The sequence below is a fragment of the Letharia lupina genome (genome assembly GCF_014066315.1).
Source record: "Letharia lupina isolate WasteWater1 chromosome Unknown contig_26, whole genome shotgun sequence".
In the NCBI taxonomy this organism is placed as follows: Eukaryota; Fungi; Ascomycota; class Lecanoromycetes; order Lecanorales; family Parmeliaceae; genus Letharia; species Letharia lupina.
The window spans coordinates 331-16984 of record NW_023502995.1 but is presented as its reverse complement, the minus strand read 5'-3'; the positions used below and the strand labels follow the sequence as shown (position 1 = coordinate 16984).

Below are 16654 nucleotides of genomic sequence, written 5' to 3'. Positions count from 1 at the left end.
TTGATATGAAGTCCTCTCTGCTGAGAGCATCTCCTCACCCTCTCTGGTCTGGCTGTCTCTCGTCTAAGCCTTCAAAGATGCCTTCGAGTCCTACATGCACCCTCAGCTCTTTTTCGCCCAAAAGCTCATATATGCCTCTCAAATCTGCCTCACCCATCACCTTCTCGCCTTTCAGATGCTCAAAGGCAAGCATATACAAATCTTTGACCCAAGGGCAAGCCCTCAGGCCTCGCCAGAATACCTTTTTCGCTCTCTCAGCCTCAGATCTCGAGTGTTCAAATAGAAAATACAATTTCCATAAGCCCGCGCAGTGTGTACCGCTATCGCTCTCGACAGCACGTTCGAAGGTACTGCGGATGGTGGAAATATTGCTGCCGAACGTAACACCGCGGTGCAATTCCGAGTATATGGCGAAGAAGTGTGGCACCACACTGTCTTGGACTTTATTCTTTGTGTTACCGCTACCACCGAGGACAAGCTCCTTAACAACAGAGCGTACTCGATCGTCGATGCGAAAACGAGCTTCGTTCCAAGCGTAGAGGGAGAGAAAGATGGTATTCTGCGGGAATTGAGCTATGTTTTCCGTAAGGAGTGAGCGAATATCCGATGGCTTGAAGAGATGAGTATGAGTGGCATGATAATAAAGGAGTCGGGCAAAGGATTGGTGGAGGTGCTCGTGGTTCGAAGATTTCGAAGAAACATGGGTGGAGAGAAGAGCGATGTTTGACTTGAAGGCCGAAGTCGCTGCGGTTAAGGATTGGGCGTTTCTCAGATATGCGAACAGGATCAGGCATTCGATGGCAAAGGCTGCATGAGTGTATGAGCTCAACGATAACATATGATCGCGAATGGCAATGAGAGCCTATGAGGTGTTAGCATGATCCAATATTCGACGGCGATAGTTCTACCCTTTCTGTTCGAAGCAGCAGAGCCGGCTTTGCTAAACCCAAGTCATCTAGCGGATGCAGTTCCGGAAAAGGCATATGGATCTCTTCGTCTCCAATAGCCAAAAGCCGCACCAAAGCTTCTTGCGCCGATTTTGCACTTAGCGTCTCCCATATCCAGGTGCGCCACAGCAGTATGGAATCTCTTTGGGAGACCTCGTCGAGTTTCTTGCCCATATTAAGTGACGTAGTGATGATACCTTCACCTTTCTGGGTACCGGCCAGGCGATACTCAATGAGCGCATACGCATTGTAGATGCAGATGCTAAACGGTCGTTTCCTCAATATGTTCTTCGCAGTTTTTCTTACTGTTCCTGGTGAGGTCCTTAGCTCTAAGGCGAGAACATATAACGCAACGGCTTCTTTCCCTGCATCTACACTCATGAGCGACTTGAGTGATCGAAATGTCCATGCCACCTCTACTGGGCCGCCATCTCCAAAACATTGCTCCTGCCATGTATCAAAGGCGGAAAACCACTGCCTTTCGGCAAATAGGGAGTCCGACGAGACCTGATAGTCTCGGACAGGGAACTGAAAGGGATCTCGCGTGCCCGAATGCAACCGAGCATCCTCCTCATCAATGCTATTTTGTTCCTCTGAGCCTCCATGTTGTTTTGGGAAACGCAACTTCCATGAGTCCTGGAGCTTGCTATTCAACCGTAGAGCATCATTACGGAGAAAACAGTCTCTTCCCCAGACCCTCGAATGACTATCAGGGCCTTCCGCAGCAAAAGGTGGAAGACAACAGAACGCAGTGAAAGCGTCTAAGATCAGTTGCTGACATGCAAGCGACGGCGGATCAATGAGGAAAGGCCGAATATCCGAAAACAGAATAATCCTATAGGGATCGTTCTCCTCTATATCATCAATAGTACGGACAGGGTTTCGGGACAGCAAACTACGACTTTTCTCCAAAGCAAGCCACGACTTCCAATGATCCTTGCTGTCTTCGAGGTCATCTGCCCTTTCGTTTCTTGGCTGCGGCGGCTCCCCTTGCTTTTGGGAGAAGCTTGCCCAACCTTCAGCGCCCTCCTCACCAATCCGTGGGACTTCGCTATCCCAGAATTCTTCAAACATGGATACAGTGGCTTCATGAGAAGACCGATCCTTATTATGGTCGCTAGTCTGGAAAAAGTTAGGTTTAAAGAAAACGAATTCCAGCAAAGCTTGCCATGCTGCCGTAGCATGCTCTGCGAAACCACTTTCTCTCATGAACAGAGTCATGCGAAGTACGACATAGATTTGGATGTCAAAAACTTTGTTGTGCTCGTCAAGAGTTATCTCGCCACTGGTTCTTGCCCTCTGGGTTAGGTTCAAGCAATCCAAGTAGACGCTCTTTACTTCCTCAAACCTGAAACTGGTGAAGTTCCTCTGTATGAAATCGAGATATTTGGTCCACAATCGCAAACTTTGGGGATTCTGCTGAAGTATACTTTTCCAGCGGGATGAAATGTTTTCAGTTCTCCAAATCTCAGCAGCCTCCTGCATCATGCCAAGCAACAAGACCTCACGGCCCTCCGAATCTTTGACCTTCTCTAGAGCCTTTTCAAAAATAGAACATTTGATCTCAGCATTGCTACGTCTTTCAGCGTTGGTCAGACTCGTTCTTTTAGAATTCTGACCTAGCCCAAGCAGGTTGTCTTGGTAATTGATCAGATCAATCCAAGCCTCAAAGTTGGTTGGCTCTGCATCCGTCCTCCTAGACAACTGGACTCGTTTCCTTTGAGCTGGTTCGTCCAATACAAGAAGACGGCTGCCCGCGGTGTCTTGTGAAGACGATGTGTCGCTGTTGTACTTCAAGTCTTGATCAGCAGGCTCTTTCTTGTATCTGGCCTTGCCCTCTAAAGAGCTATATTGCGTATCATTTTCATCTGAAGACGACGCGCAATCCACAGGCAATCCGTCATCTCCTCGCCTTCTCTTCGCTCTATGTGCAGCCTCGAAGGAAACATAGTCGGCGGCAGAGTCAATGGCTGGGTCGTGTTCCTCTCGTGGCTTGATCTTTAACTCTCTTGCTCCCTTCTGATCAAGCCTCCAACGTGCATGTTTGTCTCTTTTCTTCGGCAATCCATATGTGTCGTCGGACAGCACCAATGCTTTGTCAGTACTCAGTGCTCGATCGATCCTCTGATTCATGGGTGATCCCACAATATTTCCGGCACCGAAACGGAAATATGACGCCGTTGCATATCTATGGAGGGCGCCGAAGTTGAGATTGTCGCGATCGCCTACTCGGTCAACTACGAACGACTGTGGTATGTTTTCACCAGGCCCGGGATCGTGTCCTGCAGGCTGTGATCCGATATGACGGTTCGCTTCCCTGTCAACGCTACGTTGATGGTGACCCCGAGGATGATGTCGGCCTAGGGTTTGCCTACCAGATTTCAACCTCGAAACAGACTCGTCCGGAGAGTGGTCATGGTTTTCGGGAAGCCGATTCACGTTTCCCGAAGTCCTAGTCTCTTGGTCCTGGATTCTCGACGGTGGATTTGGCTTGAAGCTTGCAAATCTGGGAGTCGCTGTCTTTTCCGCGTGTTTACCGTCAGGGTTTTGACGAGAGCTGATTGATTCAGTTGGCATACTGACGTACTTGTGGCGCCTTCACCTCTTTGAAAGCTTAGATTGCTAGGAGAAAGGAAGCAATAGCATATGTACCCAATGTCTTCCCTTTCTCGCTCGGGATTTCGCTTTGGAGAGTAATCGTAAAATAAAACGAACGTATCAGCCGTTGGCCAATTATTGAGCGTGGAACGTGAGCCTGGGACCAGGCCCGGCCCGGGCCCTCGGTAAACCCGCGCTGCATGTATATTCATAAGTCTCCCTCGGCTCTTTTTTTTTCGTTCGGTTGATCGACGAAATGTATGGGAGCCCCAGCGTCGTTTGAATGTCATCGGTAGATAATACGGACTAGCCATCGATATCATGGCTACAGCACTGGCCTCACAGCTGGCCCAGATTCGCGCCAAGTCTACCAATCCACTCGACCTCAAAGCTCAAAAGAAAGCACATTCGCGGTCCCTTCTCTACGAACCTGGTGTCGCCGCAACCCAGGACTTCGATTCGTTGTACCAGATATGCTACGAGGGCTTCCAGGAACTCTGCCTTTTGGACTCGAGGTTCGCCGGCTTTGCCAATAATCTTTTCAGCGAACAGAGCAAGCAGGAAGAGCGAACGCAGATGACTGCTGCCCAAAACCAACAGCTTGATGTTGTCCTTGAGGAGTTCTTACATCTAGTCGGGAGTAAGCTGCTATTGAAACCGGCTCTTAAAGCGGTGGAATGGCTCGTCAGGCGATTCAGGTCAGTCAAGGGCCGCCTTTTGTCTGCCTCAACTTCTTCGACCTGACGACCTTTCTGACTAGGGTTCACCAAAATAACACTATGTGCCTGGTACTCGCCTTTCTGCCATTCCACAACGCTCCGGTATTCCCTACGATGCTCTCACTCATACCCGAAGATTTATCACCCACTCTCAGGTTTCTCCACCCCTACGTTCAAGCCCTTGCAAAGCCACCGCGTCACGTAATCGTACATGCTGCATCCACCAACCGCCAATTCTTCACCGCTATGAGTGCTTTCGTACTTGATTCCGGTCACTTAGGTTTCCAAAATCCCACCTTGGTATCATTCTGGGCGTCAGTTGCTACTGAAGCTGTGGCTGCGATGCTTGACCAGGGTCGCTCCGCTAGACGCGAGGCACAGAAGCAAAACCAAGAAGACATCGTTCGTTTCTTGTTACCTGTCCTTAATGATGGTCTCTCTGTTGATAATGTGCCGGACCTTCGGATGGGATGCTACATGATTCTAACGATCTTAGCCTCCAAAGCTAGCCTAGATGATGGTGTACTATCTGTAATGATGGAAGCGATCACGTCCGACTGGTCCCAGACTTCACATGCAGGACTGATATGCTTGGGCGTTTTGGCTGAGCAAAAGCGAACAGCCGGTCTACCCGGCAAAACCTTCGAAGCGGTCATCGCGCTCGAACGCCTTGATGACGACCTTTTGACACTCAATAAGCAGTACAAGATTGACAAGCTTGTTCTAGGTGTCGCGCTTGGTATTATTTCAAGACTTAGAAAAGCTCGAGACACAAGCGGGCTGCGGCTTTTGAGAACCTTGATGGAAGCCAATGTTATGAGTGATGCTTCCATCAAGGCTGTGGTCAAATCAGTAATCTATGAAGCTCAGACGACGGCGCCAAATCCGAATCCAAGGTTCGATGTGCAAGGGTCGTTGGCAGACCTTGTTCTTCTTATGTGCGATTCGAAAGATGTTGGGGCTGTCATACACAGCACCATGGAAGAGTCAAACTTTGACTTGAAATATCTGGAAAACAGACTCCGACGGGTAAATTATAGCAAAGAGAGCACACCTGAGCAGCTTACTGAAGATGTGGACATGGAGAATGCAGAAGGACAAATGACGACAGGCGACTTCGAGACTGTAATGAGCCGAATCCCAACACGGACAGCCTATGAGATATCTTTTCTGTCACACTCAGACTCCTACGTCTATGGCAGCCTGGCTCACGCTTTTCTCTCGATCTACACTTCTACAATGAACCTAGAAAGGTTTTCTAATCTACCGGTCCTTCGGAAGTCCCTAGGAATGACTGAGCCTCTTTTCCTTTCATTCTTTGTCCGAATATGGTGCGGCCATTGCTCAGCAACAGCGAGAACAGCAGCGATCCGGACTGTGGTGGAATACCTCAGGAAGGAAACTCTTACAGCTGATGTGCAGATGTTATTGCCGTACATACTGTACGCGCTGGCTGATACGTCTCCCAGCGTTCGCCGCGCAGCCGCAGAACTTGTCTTGGTCCTAGCGCCTGCTTATAAGAAAACGGCTGACAAGGAAAATAAAAGTACCAATCGACCAATATTGGGCCAGCAGCAAATTTATGGTCAGGGCGGTGAGACTCAAGCAGTGACATGGCTTTCTAATAAAGAGACCGACAGCATCTTGGACCTAATGGTTCCAGATCTCGAAGAATGCATGCTTGATGAAAGCCACGTATCTCAGCTCCTTTCAGATAACCTCAACGGCCCAAAGCACAGCAAAGGTTCCAACATTACGCAAAGGGAATTGAAGAAGTCTCTACGGCTAGCTTTGCTCAGCAGTATCTGTAGTCATGTTGTCAATACACCGCTATACGCCGTCAAATCTCGCCTACTTCAGATGCTAAATCAGGTGCCCAAGGTGGGCAGCACTTCGCGTACGAAGTTATTGCTTCCTTTGCTATTAAACACTTTGAAACGAGGTCAACACGATTTTGAACGTATCTGCGACGAGGAGCAGCTTGTATCATCGCAGCTACTGGACAGACTGGTCAGCATCGTTATACCAGGCGATCGTGATGGTATTCAAACCTTGAAGTCTATCATCGAGCCTCTGAATAACCTAAACTTCCCAAGTCTAAGAGCCGCAGCATTGCGCCGCCTACAGATCACTTGGGAATTCATCAAAATCGATCTCCAATCCTCGTTGGCAAAAGCTTTGTTTGAGTCAGCTGTTGGCAATGTAGAAGCTGGGGCAAATGGCAACCAAGAGGCTGAGTCTATGGAAACGTTACGGACATTGCCACTTTCTACTGCTACACTCCGATCCTTCGTAGAGAATGTGCCTTCGATTTTGCCTGCTTTACAGGACGGGGCTCCAGTGTTGAAGCGCAAGCGGACAAGTCACGGCCATTCGAATGATGCTGGCGCCCTCGATGAACGCAATCTCGCATCTGCCATCCGGCAAATTACATTTGTCCTTGAGTTAGTAGGAGATGCCAAGACTGAACGCCATCCTGAACTCTTAGGAGGTCTCTCCCAGATCATGTGTGACTTACAACAGTCTCGAAGCCATCCAGCAACAGCCACAGGCTATCTTCAAGTGCTGGCTATTGAAGGCATGCTTGCCATCGTAAAAAGAGCCGAGGTACGTATTCGGTAATGCCACGCTTCAAAGGAAGTCTACTAGGGACGCTGACTTGCGGCAGGCCCCAACAGGCTTACAGATTGACCATGCATCGGTTCGATCCGACGTTCTCATTGACTGCATCAGGACTACCACAAATTCTCAAGTGCGCAATTCTGCTTTACTGCTAGTGTCAGCTCTCGCAAAGTTTAACCCAGAATTGATTTTGCACAGCATTATGCCTATTTTTACATTCATGGGTGCCAACGTCCTGCGTCAGGATGATGATTTCTCGGCATATGTGGTAAAGCAGGTGAGCGTGTTGGGGCCATGATGTATTGAACTCGGAGCTGACGAAGGTGCAGACCATGGAATCAGTTATCCCATCTCTGGTACAGTCACTACACAAACGAAAAGATGGCCCACTTGTGGGTGTCTCCGAGCTTTTACTGAGTTTTGCCGCTGCCTACGAGCATATACCAGCCCAGCGACGGCTCGATCTTTTTGTATCACTAGTGAACAAAGTTGGTGCTGGCGACTATCTTTTCGCTTTGACCGCAATCTTGTTGGACAAGTACCCGAGCGATAGAAGTGTAGTACAGTTCGCCACTGATCTTACCAGCCGCTACAGCGTGAAGACGCGCCTCCAGGTAAAGATCCTCCAAAAGCTGCATGTAGATGGCTCTGATGTCTTGCAGATGGTGAAACAATTTTTGGGCTTAATTGTAGATGCTCGGAAACCAAAGCCAACCTTTTCCAAGTCTTTACTGCAGCTCGATGACGTTGACAGAGCTGCTTCAAACTTACTTCCATTGACTCCTGCAATCCTCGGCGATGCGAACCTGATCTCCAAGGCGTCCAGAAGACTACGCGACGGCGGCGAGGATGCTGCAAAGATCCGCGCTCTGTTTGCAAATATCCTCGAAGACACGTTCACTCTTTTGGAGCATTACAGAGGGAACAAGACATGTTGGTGGCCCAGGCGATACACTCAAACATTATCAATACTGACGATAGCATAGTGAATGTACTATGTATGCAACTTTTAGATGCATCCCTAAGATTACTACCTATATCGGAATTGATTGAAAGCATTCAAAGTTTGCTTGCACGAACAGAGAACAACGTCAGTAGATGTGTCTAGTAATTGAGACCTTATAGCTTACCCGCTTCAGATCCGCCAACAGGTACTTCGATCATTCGGAGATCGTCTCAAGGACAAAAAGCTCGACTTGAAAGCATCGCAGGCCGCGTGTCTCGCGTTCCTCCCTCATCTCGCGTCCATCATTAGGGAGTCTGCAGACGTGTCTCTAAAACACACAGCTGTTGTTTGTATAGATGGTATCGCGGAAATGTTCGGCAAGAAGGATGTCGCTGCGATCGTTGCCAGTGCCAGAATCGTTGCCGGAGACGAATGCCTGAGGGCAAGCGAAAGCAGTCTCCGAACTATCTCTATGTTGTGTCTCGCGACAATTGTCGAAGTGTCAAGCGATAGCTTTATTTCGATCTTACCGCTCGCTCTTCCTAAGGCAATGGACAGCTTGGCGACCAGCATTGGCGAAGATACAGAAGATGGTGCCCTGCACAACGCAGTCTACTCATTTTTTGGCGCTCTCATCATTTACGTGCCATGGATGGTTACAAGCGCCGATATGGACTCTGTGCTGAAGCTATCATTTGAGTCAGCTAACGCTGGAATGAGTGAAGAGTGTAATCAAAGTCGCATTGAGGCTTTACGACTCATGTCTAAAAAGGTGGAAGCGAAGGACTGCTTGGCTGCTTTGGATAGAACTTTTACGATTGCAATGACTGAGGGACCGCTGGTAAGTCCAGAAGAGGGCTCTTGAATTTGGCTTCGTATACTAAATTTGAGGCAGGCTGTTAAGGAGCATCTTGAAATCTTGCGTCTCACAATCGACCGTCAGCCCAAATCGATGATTGTTCAGCACTCAGAGACGTTGGGTGGCTTGTTTCTAAGAATTTTTGACTTACGGAGAATCCAGCTGTCACCACTTACTGGCTATAGTTATGACATGGGGGAGATTCAAGTAGTCGAAGACGCCGTCAACGAAACCGCAATCTCTATGGTCTACAAACTCAATGACGCAACGTTTAGACCTATGTTTTCGCGAATGCTAGAATGGACCACCTGTCCAACATCAAAGAAAGACATGAAAGCTATGATTCATAGGCAGACAAGCTGGTACACTTTCCTTCTCAAGTTCTTTGGCACTCTCAAGGTATGTTCGCGGAATACGACTCGAGACAGCGGTTGCTGATCATGATACTCAAGTCCATCGTCACCAGCTACGCAGCTTTCATTATAGACGACGCCGTAGAGATACTCAAGGATATCTCCCTGAATGACGAAGACTCATTACTTCTATGGCGACAGGTCATACTTACTCTCCAAAGCACCTTCGAGCACGACCAAGACGGTAAAATTCTTTCTCTGCGTTCGCATATACTGAAAGCTGACCGTCCAGGTTTCTACCAAACCCCCTCCCATTTCGCATCGATTTCGGCCGCGCTCCTGGGCCAGCTTGACAACGCCCAAAAAGCTCCCCTTGTCCTTGAGCTGATTCCTGCGATCACTGAGCTGGCGATCGCCACGGATTCCGCCACCCACCATAAGGAGATGAACGCTACTATATTGAAATGCATGAGGTCGGATAGAGCAGCGGTCCGTTTAGCCGCTATTCAGAGTGAGCGAGCCTTGACGGAGAGGCTAGGAGAGGAGTGGCTAGCATTACTGCCAGAGATGCTACCTTTCATCAGTGAGGCATTGGAGGATGATGATGAGGCGGTGGAGAAAGAGGTACAGAGGTGGGTAGTGGGGATCGAAGGGATACTAGGGGAGAGTCTCGATCCAATGCTGCAGTAAAAAGCACCTACTAGGAAGTGAGCACCGGGACTTCCTTTGAATAAGTGTTCAGAGTAATCGGTAAGGACCATCTCAGCGACACGTTAAATCGTCTTGAGATGGTCCTTTAATTAAACATTGTACAAATATGAGTGTCACCTGTCCTAAGCAGCTTGCCAGGCATCTTTTACACAGATCAAATCTCCTCCACTCTCCTCATGTATCTGTTATCTGTCTGGCTCATTAACAGCGGCTGTCGCGACCCGTTATTGGCTTTACACACAATACGACATTGCCATGAAGAAGGCCGCTAGCCAATTGCTAAGGCCTCAAGCGGGTGAGAAATCAACATGAACACGCACAACAGCGTTTCACAGGGACTCTATCCGGGTATCATTGCGCCTCATTTCTTACAGCATTCAAAGACTCTCGCTCTCCCACGATCTTCTCTCTCACGTCTCCTTCGCATGACCCCAATCATTTTCCCACTCGTCTGGCCGGAAGAATTCGGCCTCTCCAAAACCTCCCACGTCAATCATCTCGCTCTCCTTCAGCTCAAATGATTCGAGTACGGGCTTCTTCCTCGTCTTGGGCACTGCGATGGGCCTCAATTGATCCAAGTTTGGCATTCGTGTATGGCTGAATGGGGGGGTAGGAACGAGGAGAGACGGGCTGCGATTCCACATCCAACTCGTCATCTTCGTCCTCGCGACGGCGTTTGTGGTTGCTCACCACGGGCACAGTGACTATGGGTCGAAGGGAATCGGAGGATGCTTTCGATTCTTGACTTGACAGAAACCCCCAGTCATCGCTATCAAACTGCAAGGGCGGGAGATCTTCTTCGGAGGGGGCTGGCTGCGTATTGTGACCACCGATCTTGAGGATCCCGCAATATGGCACCAGGCCGGTGAAGCCGCGCGATGGGGTGACGCTGTTGCGCTCCGGCGTAAGATTATTATAGGCACTGGGAACGCCGCAAGATAACTTCCGCTGCGTCTGATATCCCTCCGGAACGGATTTTCGAACACGCATTCCAACGTTCAGCAAAGAGGATTGTATGGTGTTGGGGAGGGCAAAGCTTGGTGTGTGCACTTGGGTGCCGGGTGTTTGGGCACTGTCGCGGGTAGGGTGGCCAAAATACGAGCTGATGCTAGGCTGGAAGGGACGCTTGAAGGAGCATTTTGTGGTCGACATGGTGTCGGTCTTGTACTCCGTACGGAGTATAGTGATTGCACCTTGCGGCCGATAATTTAAGGGATTGGAGCCTGCGTTGGTGGTTGCGGTGACTGGTAGTGGTGGTAGGAACGCGTTCTCCCACCACTAGCGTGTCAAAGGAGTTAAAGTGCTCTTTTGAGACGAGAAGGATAAAGTAGGTAGAGAGTCGAAAGAGCCTCGAGACCCTGCTAATTTTCAAATACATGCTCGTTCCACTGCCTCATCCGTTTGGAAATGATGTACTTTTTGTCTATTCTCGATCGCAGAATATCCGGCCATTCCATTCGTACCCCCACCTTTGCTGGGCTTCTCAATGGTATCTCGCTCAGCTTTCAGCAAAGCCACATCGCCTGCCGTTCTCCATGACCCAGCGTTGGTTTCTGCGCATCCGTATGCAACAAGTCAATGGCCGCCGACAACCAATCCAGCGCCAAAGCTAATACTCACAGAAGCAAATATGAACGCACACTATCACAATTATGCGCGTTATCGTTGTGCCCATTCGACAACCTCCAACGCACACATCACTAGCACCAGAGTCGATGGCAGAATCCAAACCACGTAGCTCTGGAATAAAAGCCTTGACATTGTCCCCATGTAGACATTGTTGATCTGGCAGATCTGCGCCAATTGCAGTGCGCTGGGCGCTCCGGTGATCAAAAAGCAAACAATCACGAATATTGGGTCATCCAGTATGCTGACGGGTACGTACTTTGCGGTCACCGCCAGTAGAGGAGCCATGATGATGAATGGTAGCAGCATGCGGCTGATAATGGAGGCGATGAGAAGCTTCGTCTCTTCTTTCTCATCTTCTCTAGTATGGCTTGGATCTGCTGGGAGTGTATTGCGCGCTAGATTTCCGCCAAGCACGACCAAGATCAATGGGACGGCTACTCCTCCACTTTGCCGTATGGCACTTGTCACAGAATTCTTAAAAAAGGTGCCGTTCGCAAAGAAGAATCTTTGTAGATCCGGAATGGAGGCCACAACGATTGCTACCAGCATAGCCCATAGAGGTGGGTTCATGAACGACCAGACCCCGAGCAAGAGTCTTCCAACCACAGTTGCAATCTTGGTCGTGCACCTTTGCAATGGACCTGGCAAGGCCCCGAAAGCTGACCCGGAGGTCTTTGAAATGAAACGGGAAAATGTACAAGTGGCTTTCTTCATTGCCGTTCGACATCGCATTGGAATCCCTTTCAGACCTTGTGGGACATCCCCGTCGATCGGATCAGCTTTTGACCATACTGAAGGGAAAGACATCATCCGTCCTGCAGGTTTTATGTTACCGTTGGCTGGGGTTGGCAAAAGGTCAGGGTCTGGTCCAGACTTGCTTAGACCGCCACTCGAGCATGCTGTGGAGAATGAAGAGGTATGTTGCCGATGCGTCTCCGGCGTCTGCTGTCCTGACCTGAATTCGGATCCGTATTGGGAGCCGCTTGCATTTCCCTTGCCAGCCTTTCGGCTTTCGACCCTGGTATCATCAGAGCCGCTGACGTCCTGCTCATCTCCTTCTCCATCAGTCGATGATCCCCTCATGAGAGGCTCGCTTTCCCCCCAATTCTGCCTCCCCCGTCTCAAGGCGCGAGTTGGCGTTCTCAGCAGTACCCTTGACCTTCTCCGCTGGCGCAAGCAGGACGTTGTAGCCCCAGCTCCATCTGACTAATTGTCCAAGCTGTTGAAAGATCAACAAGTACAGTATGCCGCGGGCCGCAACTTCGTCATCGTTGTCCCCAGGCACATTGTTCCAATGTAGTCCCTTAATAGTCTGTGAGAGCGATAAGACCAAGGAAATTGGCAGCGAATTGGAATTGCCAAAGACCTAACACGCGCTTAGCAACATTGACGTAGACGAAGAGCCGGATGAAGTACCCCCATGGCGATCACAAAGTTGCGAGGCCTCTTCGAAAAACCAAACGCCTTTGATACGGCGATGGAACAGAGGTATGAAATGAGTGTTTGAACTATAAAAATGAGGGGAATAATGGCAAGGTCCGCAAGTTTGTCTGTTGTAAGTTGGGAGGCTAGCTTGGTGAAGACTATAACAACAGTTAGACCTGGATGGCACAGCGGGGAGCTGACGCATACTGAGGCATGGGGTAAAGACGGTGACGTTGAGGTTGGCAGCAAACTTCTGCATCTCTGCCGTGAACATGCCCTGGCGGGCTATAATATAGCCGGGCAAGCTGACACAAACCACCTCTAAGACCGCTTCGAAGACAAGCATAGTGAGATGAGGTAGCGCGGGATGTGAGGAGTGCGGAGGAAGTGGAGTTGCCATTCCAGAAGACAACTGGGCTTGGTTCATTGCAGGCTGAGACGGCATGCCGGGGACCGCGGGGATGTTGAGATTCGAGAACGAGGTTGCCATGAAATTGGCATTGTGGAAGGCATTGGGAGAGGTGAAGAAAGGCATGGTATGACGATTTGGCTATCACACAGACTTGAGAGAGTTTACTGCCGCACTTGCTCTTTCCAACTCGGAAGAAGAAACAACGGCTCACACCTCACGTACAGGATCTGGAGGTTATCATAACAGGCAGAATATTTGAAGGAACCTGGGTTGAAGGGTGATCTAGAGAGAAACCTGAAGAGCGAATATTTATCTGTATGCAATGGATGTATCAAAAGGAAAGGGAGACAGAAATCGTCACCATCGTTGTGGCCTGGGAATGGCGCAAAGAAATGATCCGAAAATCTCATCACGCTAAAATACTCGTAGTCCCGGCTAGATGTAGCGCCCTTGAGGCTGGGAAAGCAAAAATGCATCTCAAGAACCAGGCACAGCTGGCTGGTTACTACGATAACACTTCCAGTCCTTCCCCAATGTTTGCAGACAAGTAGAGTACAGGGAATACAGGCGCAGAGAGTCAGGCATAGTGGTTTGGAGTCAGGTCCTTGTGATTATTCCTAAGATTAACCCAAAGTCTCCTGCGGGAGCCTACGCAAGCATCGACGCATGCCGAGACGAGCGCCCAAGGGATACACCCAGAGCCGACCATCAAGTACCATTTCTCTACATTGTGGTGTGAAGTTGGTGATGCAAAGGATAAGAAAAGAAGATACATAAGATTAGAGATTAGAGTACAGAATTGTTGATCAAGACTGAATTTCATCATCGGCCTCTCGGGAGTCAAGCGGAGCTTCAGCCACGATTCACTTCGTTTACTTACCTTAGTAACCCATCTTAAATAACAATATACTCCTCCTAGAGTATTTTTCATAACATCGACTTTCATGACCTCCATGCTTGAACAAACATCCTCAACGCCTATCACCTTCCTTTTTCGACTCAGTATAATCCATTTTCATATTATGACCTGATTGCCCGTTGCCCTAATTGATTCTCATCTCTCTCATCCTCCCCCTACTCAACCCTTCCGTTGCCGCCATGAGCTCCTCAATTCCTCCAGAATCAACTCTTCCTTCCCGCTCACTGCCTTCTGAAAATTCCGCAACGCAAGTGGAAGACTTTGCACAGTCCCCTCCAAACCCTCAAGCTCCACGTCTGCCTTCGTTGCGCAATGCGAGTGATACCCGGTCAGCCGCCAATATGACCGCCTCCTCCACCCCTCTGGGAACTCTCAACGCCGCTCGAAGGCCCACCCTTCCCCAGAGTGCCCTAGGTTCCTCTCGTGGTAGTCAGCTTCCTCAAGACATGCAGGCGAAGATGAAGGCCTTCCATTTGTCAAGACAGGGCGCGCCTCCGCCCGTGAATCCACGCATGCCACCAAACGTCGGAGCTCAGTCCGTCTCTACGACCCAAATACCAACATCTGCCGGACCCATTCCAAGTGGGTCAATGGGCGGAAATATAGCACCTTCTGGTATCGCAAGTCCCAGTGGGCCACTCATCGGTGCACCTGGGGGGCTTAGACTTCCCCCTGGTCGACCACAAGCGCCCAACTTCAACTCGGCGCCCGCTGTTCCTGGCCTGAAACCGAATCCTAAAATGGGTGGCTTGGCAGCAAAACGAGGTCTCAACAAAGGGATGAAATTATCTGATGCCTCGGGACCGCAACTGCCTTCAGGGGGACCTGCCGGCACGGCGCCTGCCTCGGATGCCGCCACGGGAAAATGCCAAGGCCCGGGTCAAGGCTCTGGTGGTGACTCGCTATTTAGCAAGTACTCGGAATATGTGGACACCAAAACTGGGACTCTGAAATTCAAGGGCAAAGCTACAATACATGGCAAAGGTATTGACTTTTCAAGCGGCACGAGCTTCAACATCTCGCTGGACGAGGTCGACAACTTGGAAGAGCTAGGGAAAGGAAATTATGGGACCGTCTACAGAGTACGCCACAGCCGACCTCAGCTGCGCCGTCCAGGCCAAGGTCTAAGTGGCAATCGACCTCTGCCGTCGATGGCAGCGAGTTCGATGATCGCAAACAAGAATGACGATACGTCCAATGGGAACTTGTCCAAATCGGCGACTCCTGGCAATACGACAGGTATCGTGATGGCTATGAAGGAGATTCGGTTGGAGCTAGACGAGGCCAAGTTTGCCGCCATTATCATGGAATTAGATATACTGCATCGATGCATATCGCCATTTATTGTGGATTTCTACGGGGCCTTCTTCCAAGAAGGCGCTGTCTATATATGTATGGAATACATGGACGGCGGATCGATTGATAAGCTGTACGGAGACGGTGTGCCAGAAGGCGTTCTTCGGAAGATTACAATGTCTACGGTCATGGGTCTCAAGTCGTTGAAGGAAGACCACAATATCATCCACCGCGATGTGAAACCAACTAATATTCTAGTCAATACCAGGGGCCAAGTCAAGATCTGTGACTTCGGCGTTAGTGGAAACCTGGTTGCGAGCATTGCAAAGACAAACATTGGCTGTCAAAGCTACATGGCGCCCGAACGAATTTCAGGCGGGAGGTGTCGCTCAAGCTGGCGCGAATCCAGGCGGGGGACTTACAGTGTACAAAGCGATATTTGGAGTCTTGGTTTGACCATCATTGAATGCGCGTTGGGACAGTATCCATACCCACCTGAGACATATGACAATATTTTCAGTCAATTGAGTGTAAGTTAGATGACCTCGCCGCCGAGAAGTAGAACAATCTGACAAGCCTAGGCTATTGTGGATGGCGAGCCGCCCGACCTGCCAACTGATAAATTCTCGGAAGCCGCCAGGGACTTCTGTCAGGAGAACACTAAACAAGATACCCAAACTCCGTCCGAATTATGCAACTCTTTTGCAGCATCCTTGGTTAGCACCCCTTCTGAAACCACCAACTATCTCGGAGGAAGATGAAGACCTTGTGGATGAGGAGGCCGCTCAGGAGGCCGTGGCCCCGGGCGCTTTCGACAGGGAGGTCGCGCAATGGGTTTCAAGTGCTAAGTGGAGCGGAAACGAAACGGAACAATGGGCAAGAAAGCTAAACCGGCTCTCCATGCTGCGCCGTTGAATGCTGTCCCGAGCCCGTTACCCGATGCCACATATGACTGAGCAAACAATCAGCTGCAACGCAGACTCGAAGCCTTGAACTTTACGTCGTATCATCTCGTCCAGCTTTTCTACACAGCCTAGCAAAGCTATACTGAATAATCACTTGAGCCTACCAAGGGACGAATGACATTGATTTTACGTGACCTTCTGGGACATTGAGAGCGTATTTGGATTCGAATGGCTTCGATCATGGGAGAGCCCTGGTTTCAAATGCACTCTGTTGGGTGGCATTTAGATGAGCCTTCGGTGCTTGTGATTATTA

General features: G+C 49.8%; 5 protein-coding genes across 5 annotated transcripts; 2 read left to right on the top strand and 3 right to left on the bottom strand.

The window, feature by feature from the left end:
• Positions 1-34: 34 nt before the first annotated feature.
• HO133_006659 (uncharacterized protein) lies at positions 35-3524 on the bottom strand (the record flags this gene model as incomplete). Its single annotated transcript, XM_037297556.1, has 2 exons — positions 35-862; positions 909-3524. The coding sequence occupies 2 exons, from the start codon at positions 3522-3524 to the stop codon at positions 35-37; spliced, it is 3444 nt and encodes a 1147-aa protein (XP_037146992.1).
• Positions 3525-3866: 342 nt separating this feature from the next.
• Positions 3867-9734, top strand: HO133_006658 (uncharacterized protein; the record flags this gene model as incomplete). Its single annotated transcript, XM_037297555.1, has 10 exons — positions 3867-4243; positions 4306-6871; positions 6933-7163; positions 7216-7500; positions 7549-7819; positions 7873-7976; positions 8026-8673; positions 8728-9090; positions 9144-9288; positions 9337-9734. The coding sequence occupies 10 exons, from the start codon at positions 3867-3869 to the stop codon at positions 9732-9734; spliced, it is 5388 nt and encodes a 1795-aa protein (XP_037146991.1).
• A 431-nt stretch (positions 9735-10165) lies between these two features.
• On the bottom strand, positions 10166-10907 carry HO133_006657 (uncharacterized protein; the record flags this gene model as incomplete). The annotated part of the gene is made up of 2 exons (XM_037297554.1): positions 10166-10308; positions 10373-10907. The coding sequence occupies 2 exons, from the start codon at positions 10905-10907 to the stop codon at positions 10166-10168; spliced, it is 678 nt and encodes a 225-aa protein (XP_037146990.1).
• Positions 10908-11414: 507 nt separating this feature from the next.
• HO133_006656 (uncharacterized protein) lies at positions 11415-13344 on the bottom strand (the record flags this gene model as incomplete). The annotated part of the gene is made up of 3 exons (XM_037297553.1): positions 11415-12491; positions 12544-12696; positions 13036-13344. The coding sequence occupies 3 exons, from the start codon at positions 13342-13344 to the stop codon at positions 11415-11417; spliced, it is 1539 nt and encodes a 512-aa protein (XP_037146989.1).
• A 975-nt stretch (positions 13345-14319) lies between these two features.
• On the top strand, positions 14320-16197 carry HO133_006655 (uncharacterized protein; the record flags this gene model as incomplete). Its single annotated transcript, XM_037297552.1, has 2 exons — positions 14320-15966; positions 16018-16197. 2 exons carry the CDS (start codon positions 14320-14322, stop codon positions 16195-16197), a joined length of 1827 nt encoding a protein of 608 aa, XP_037146988.1.
• Positions 16198-16654: the final 457 nt, after the last annotated feature.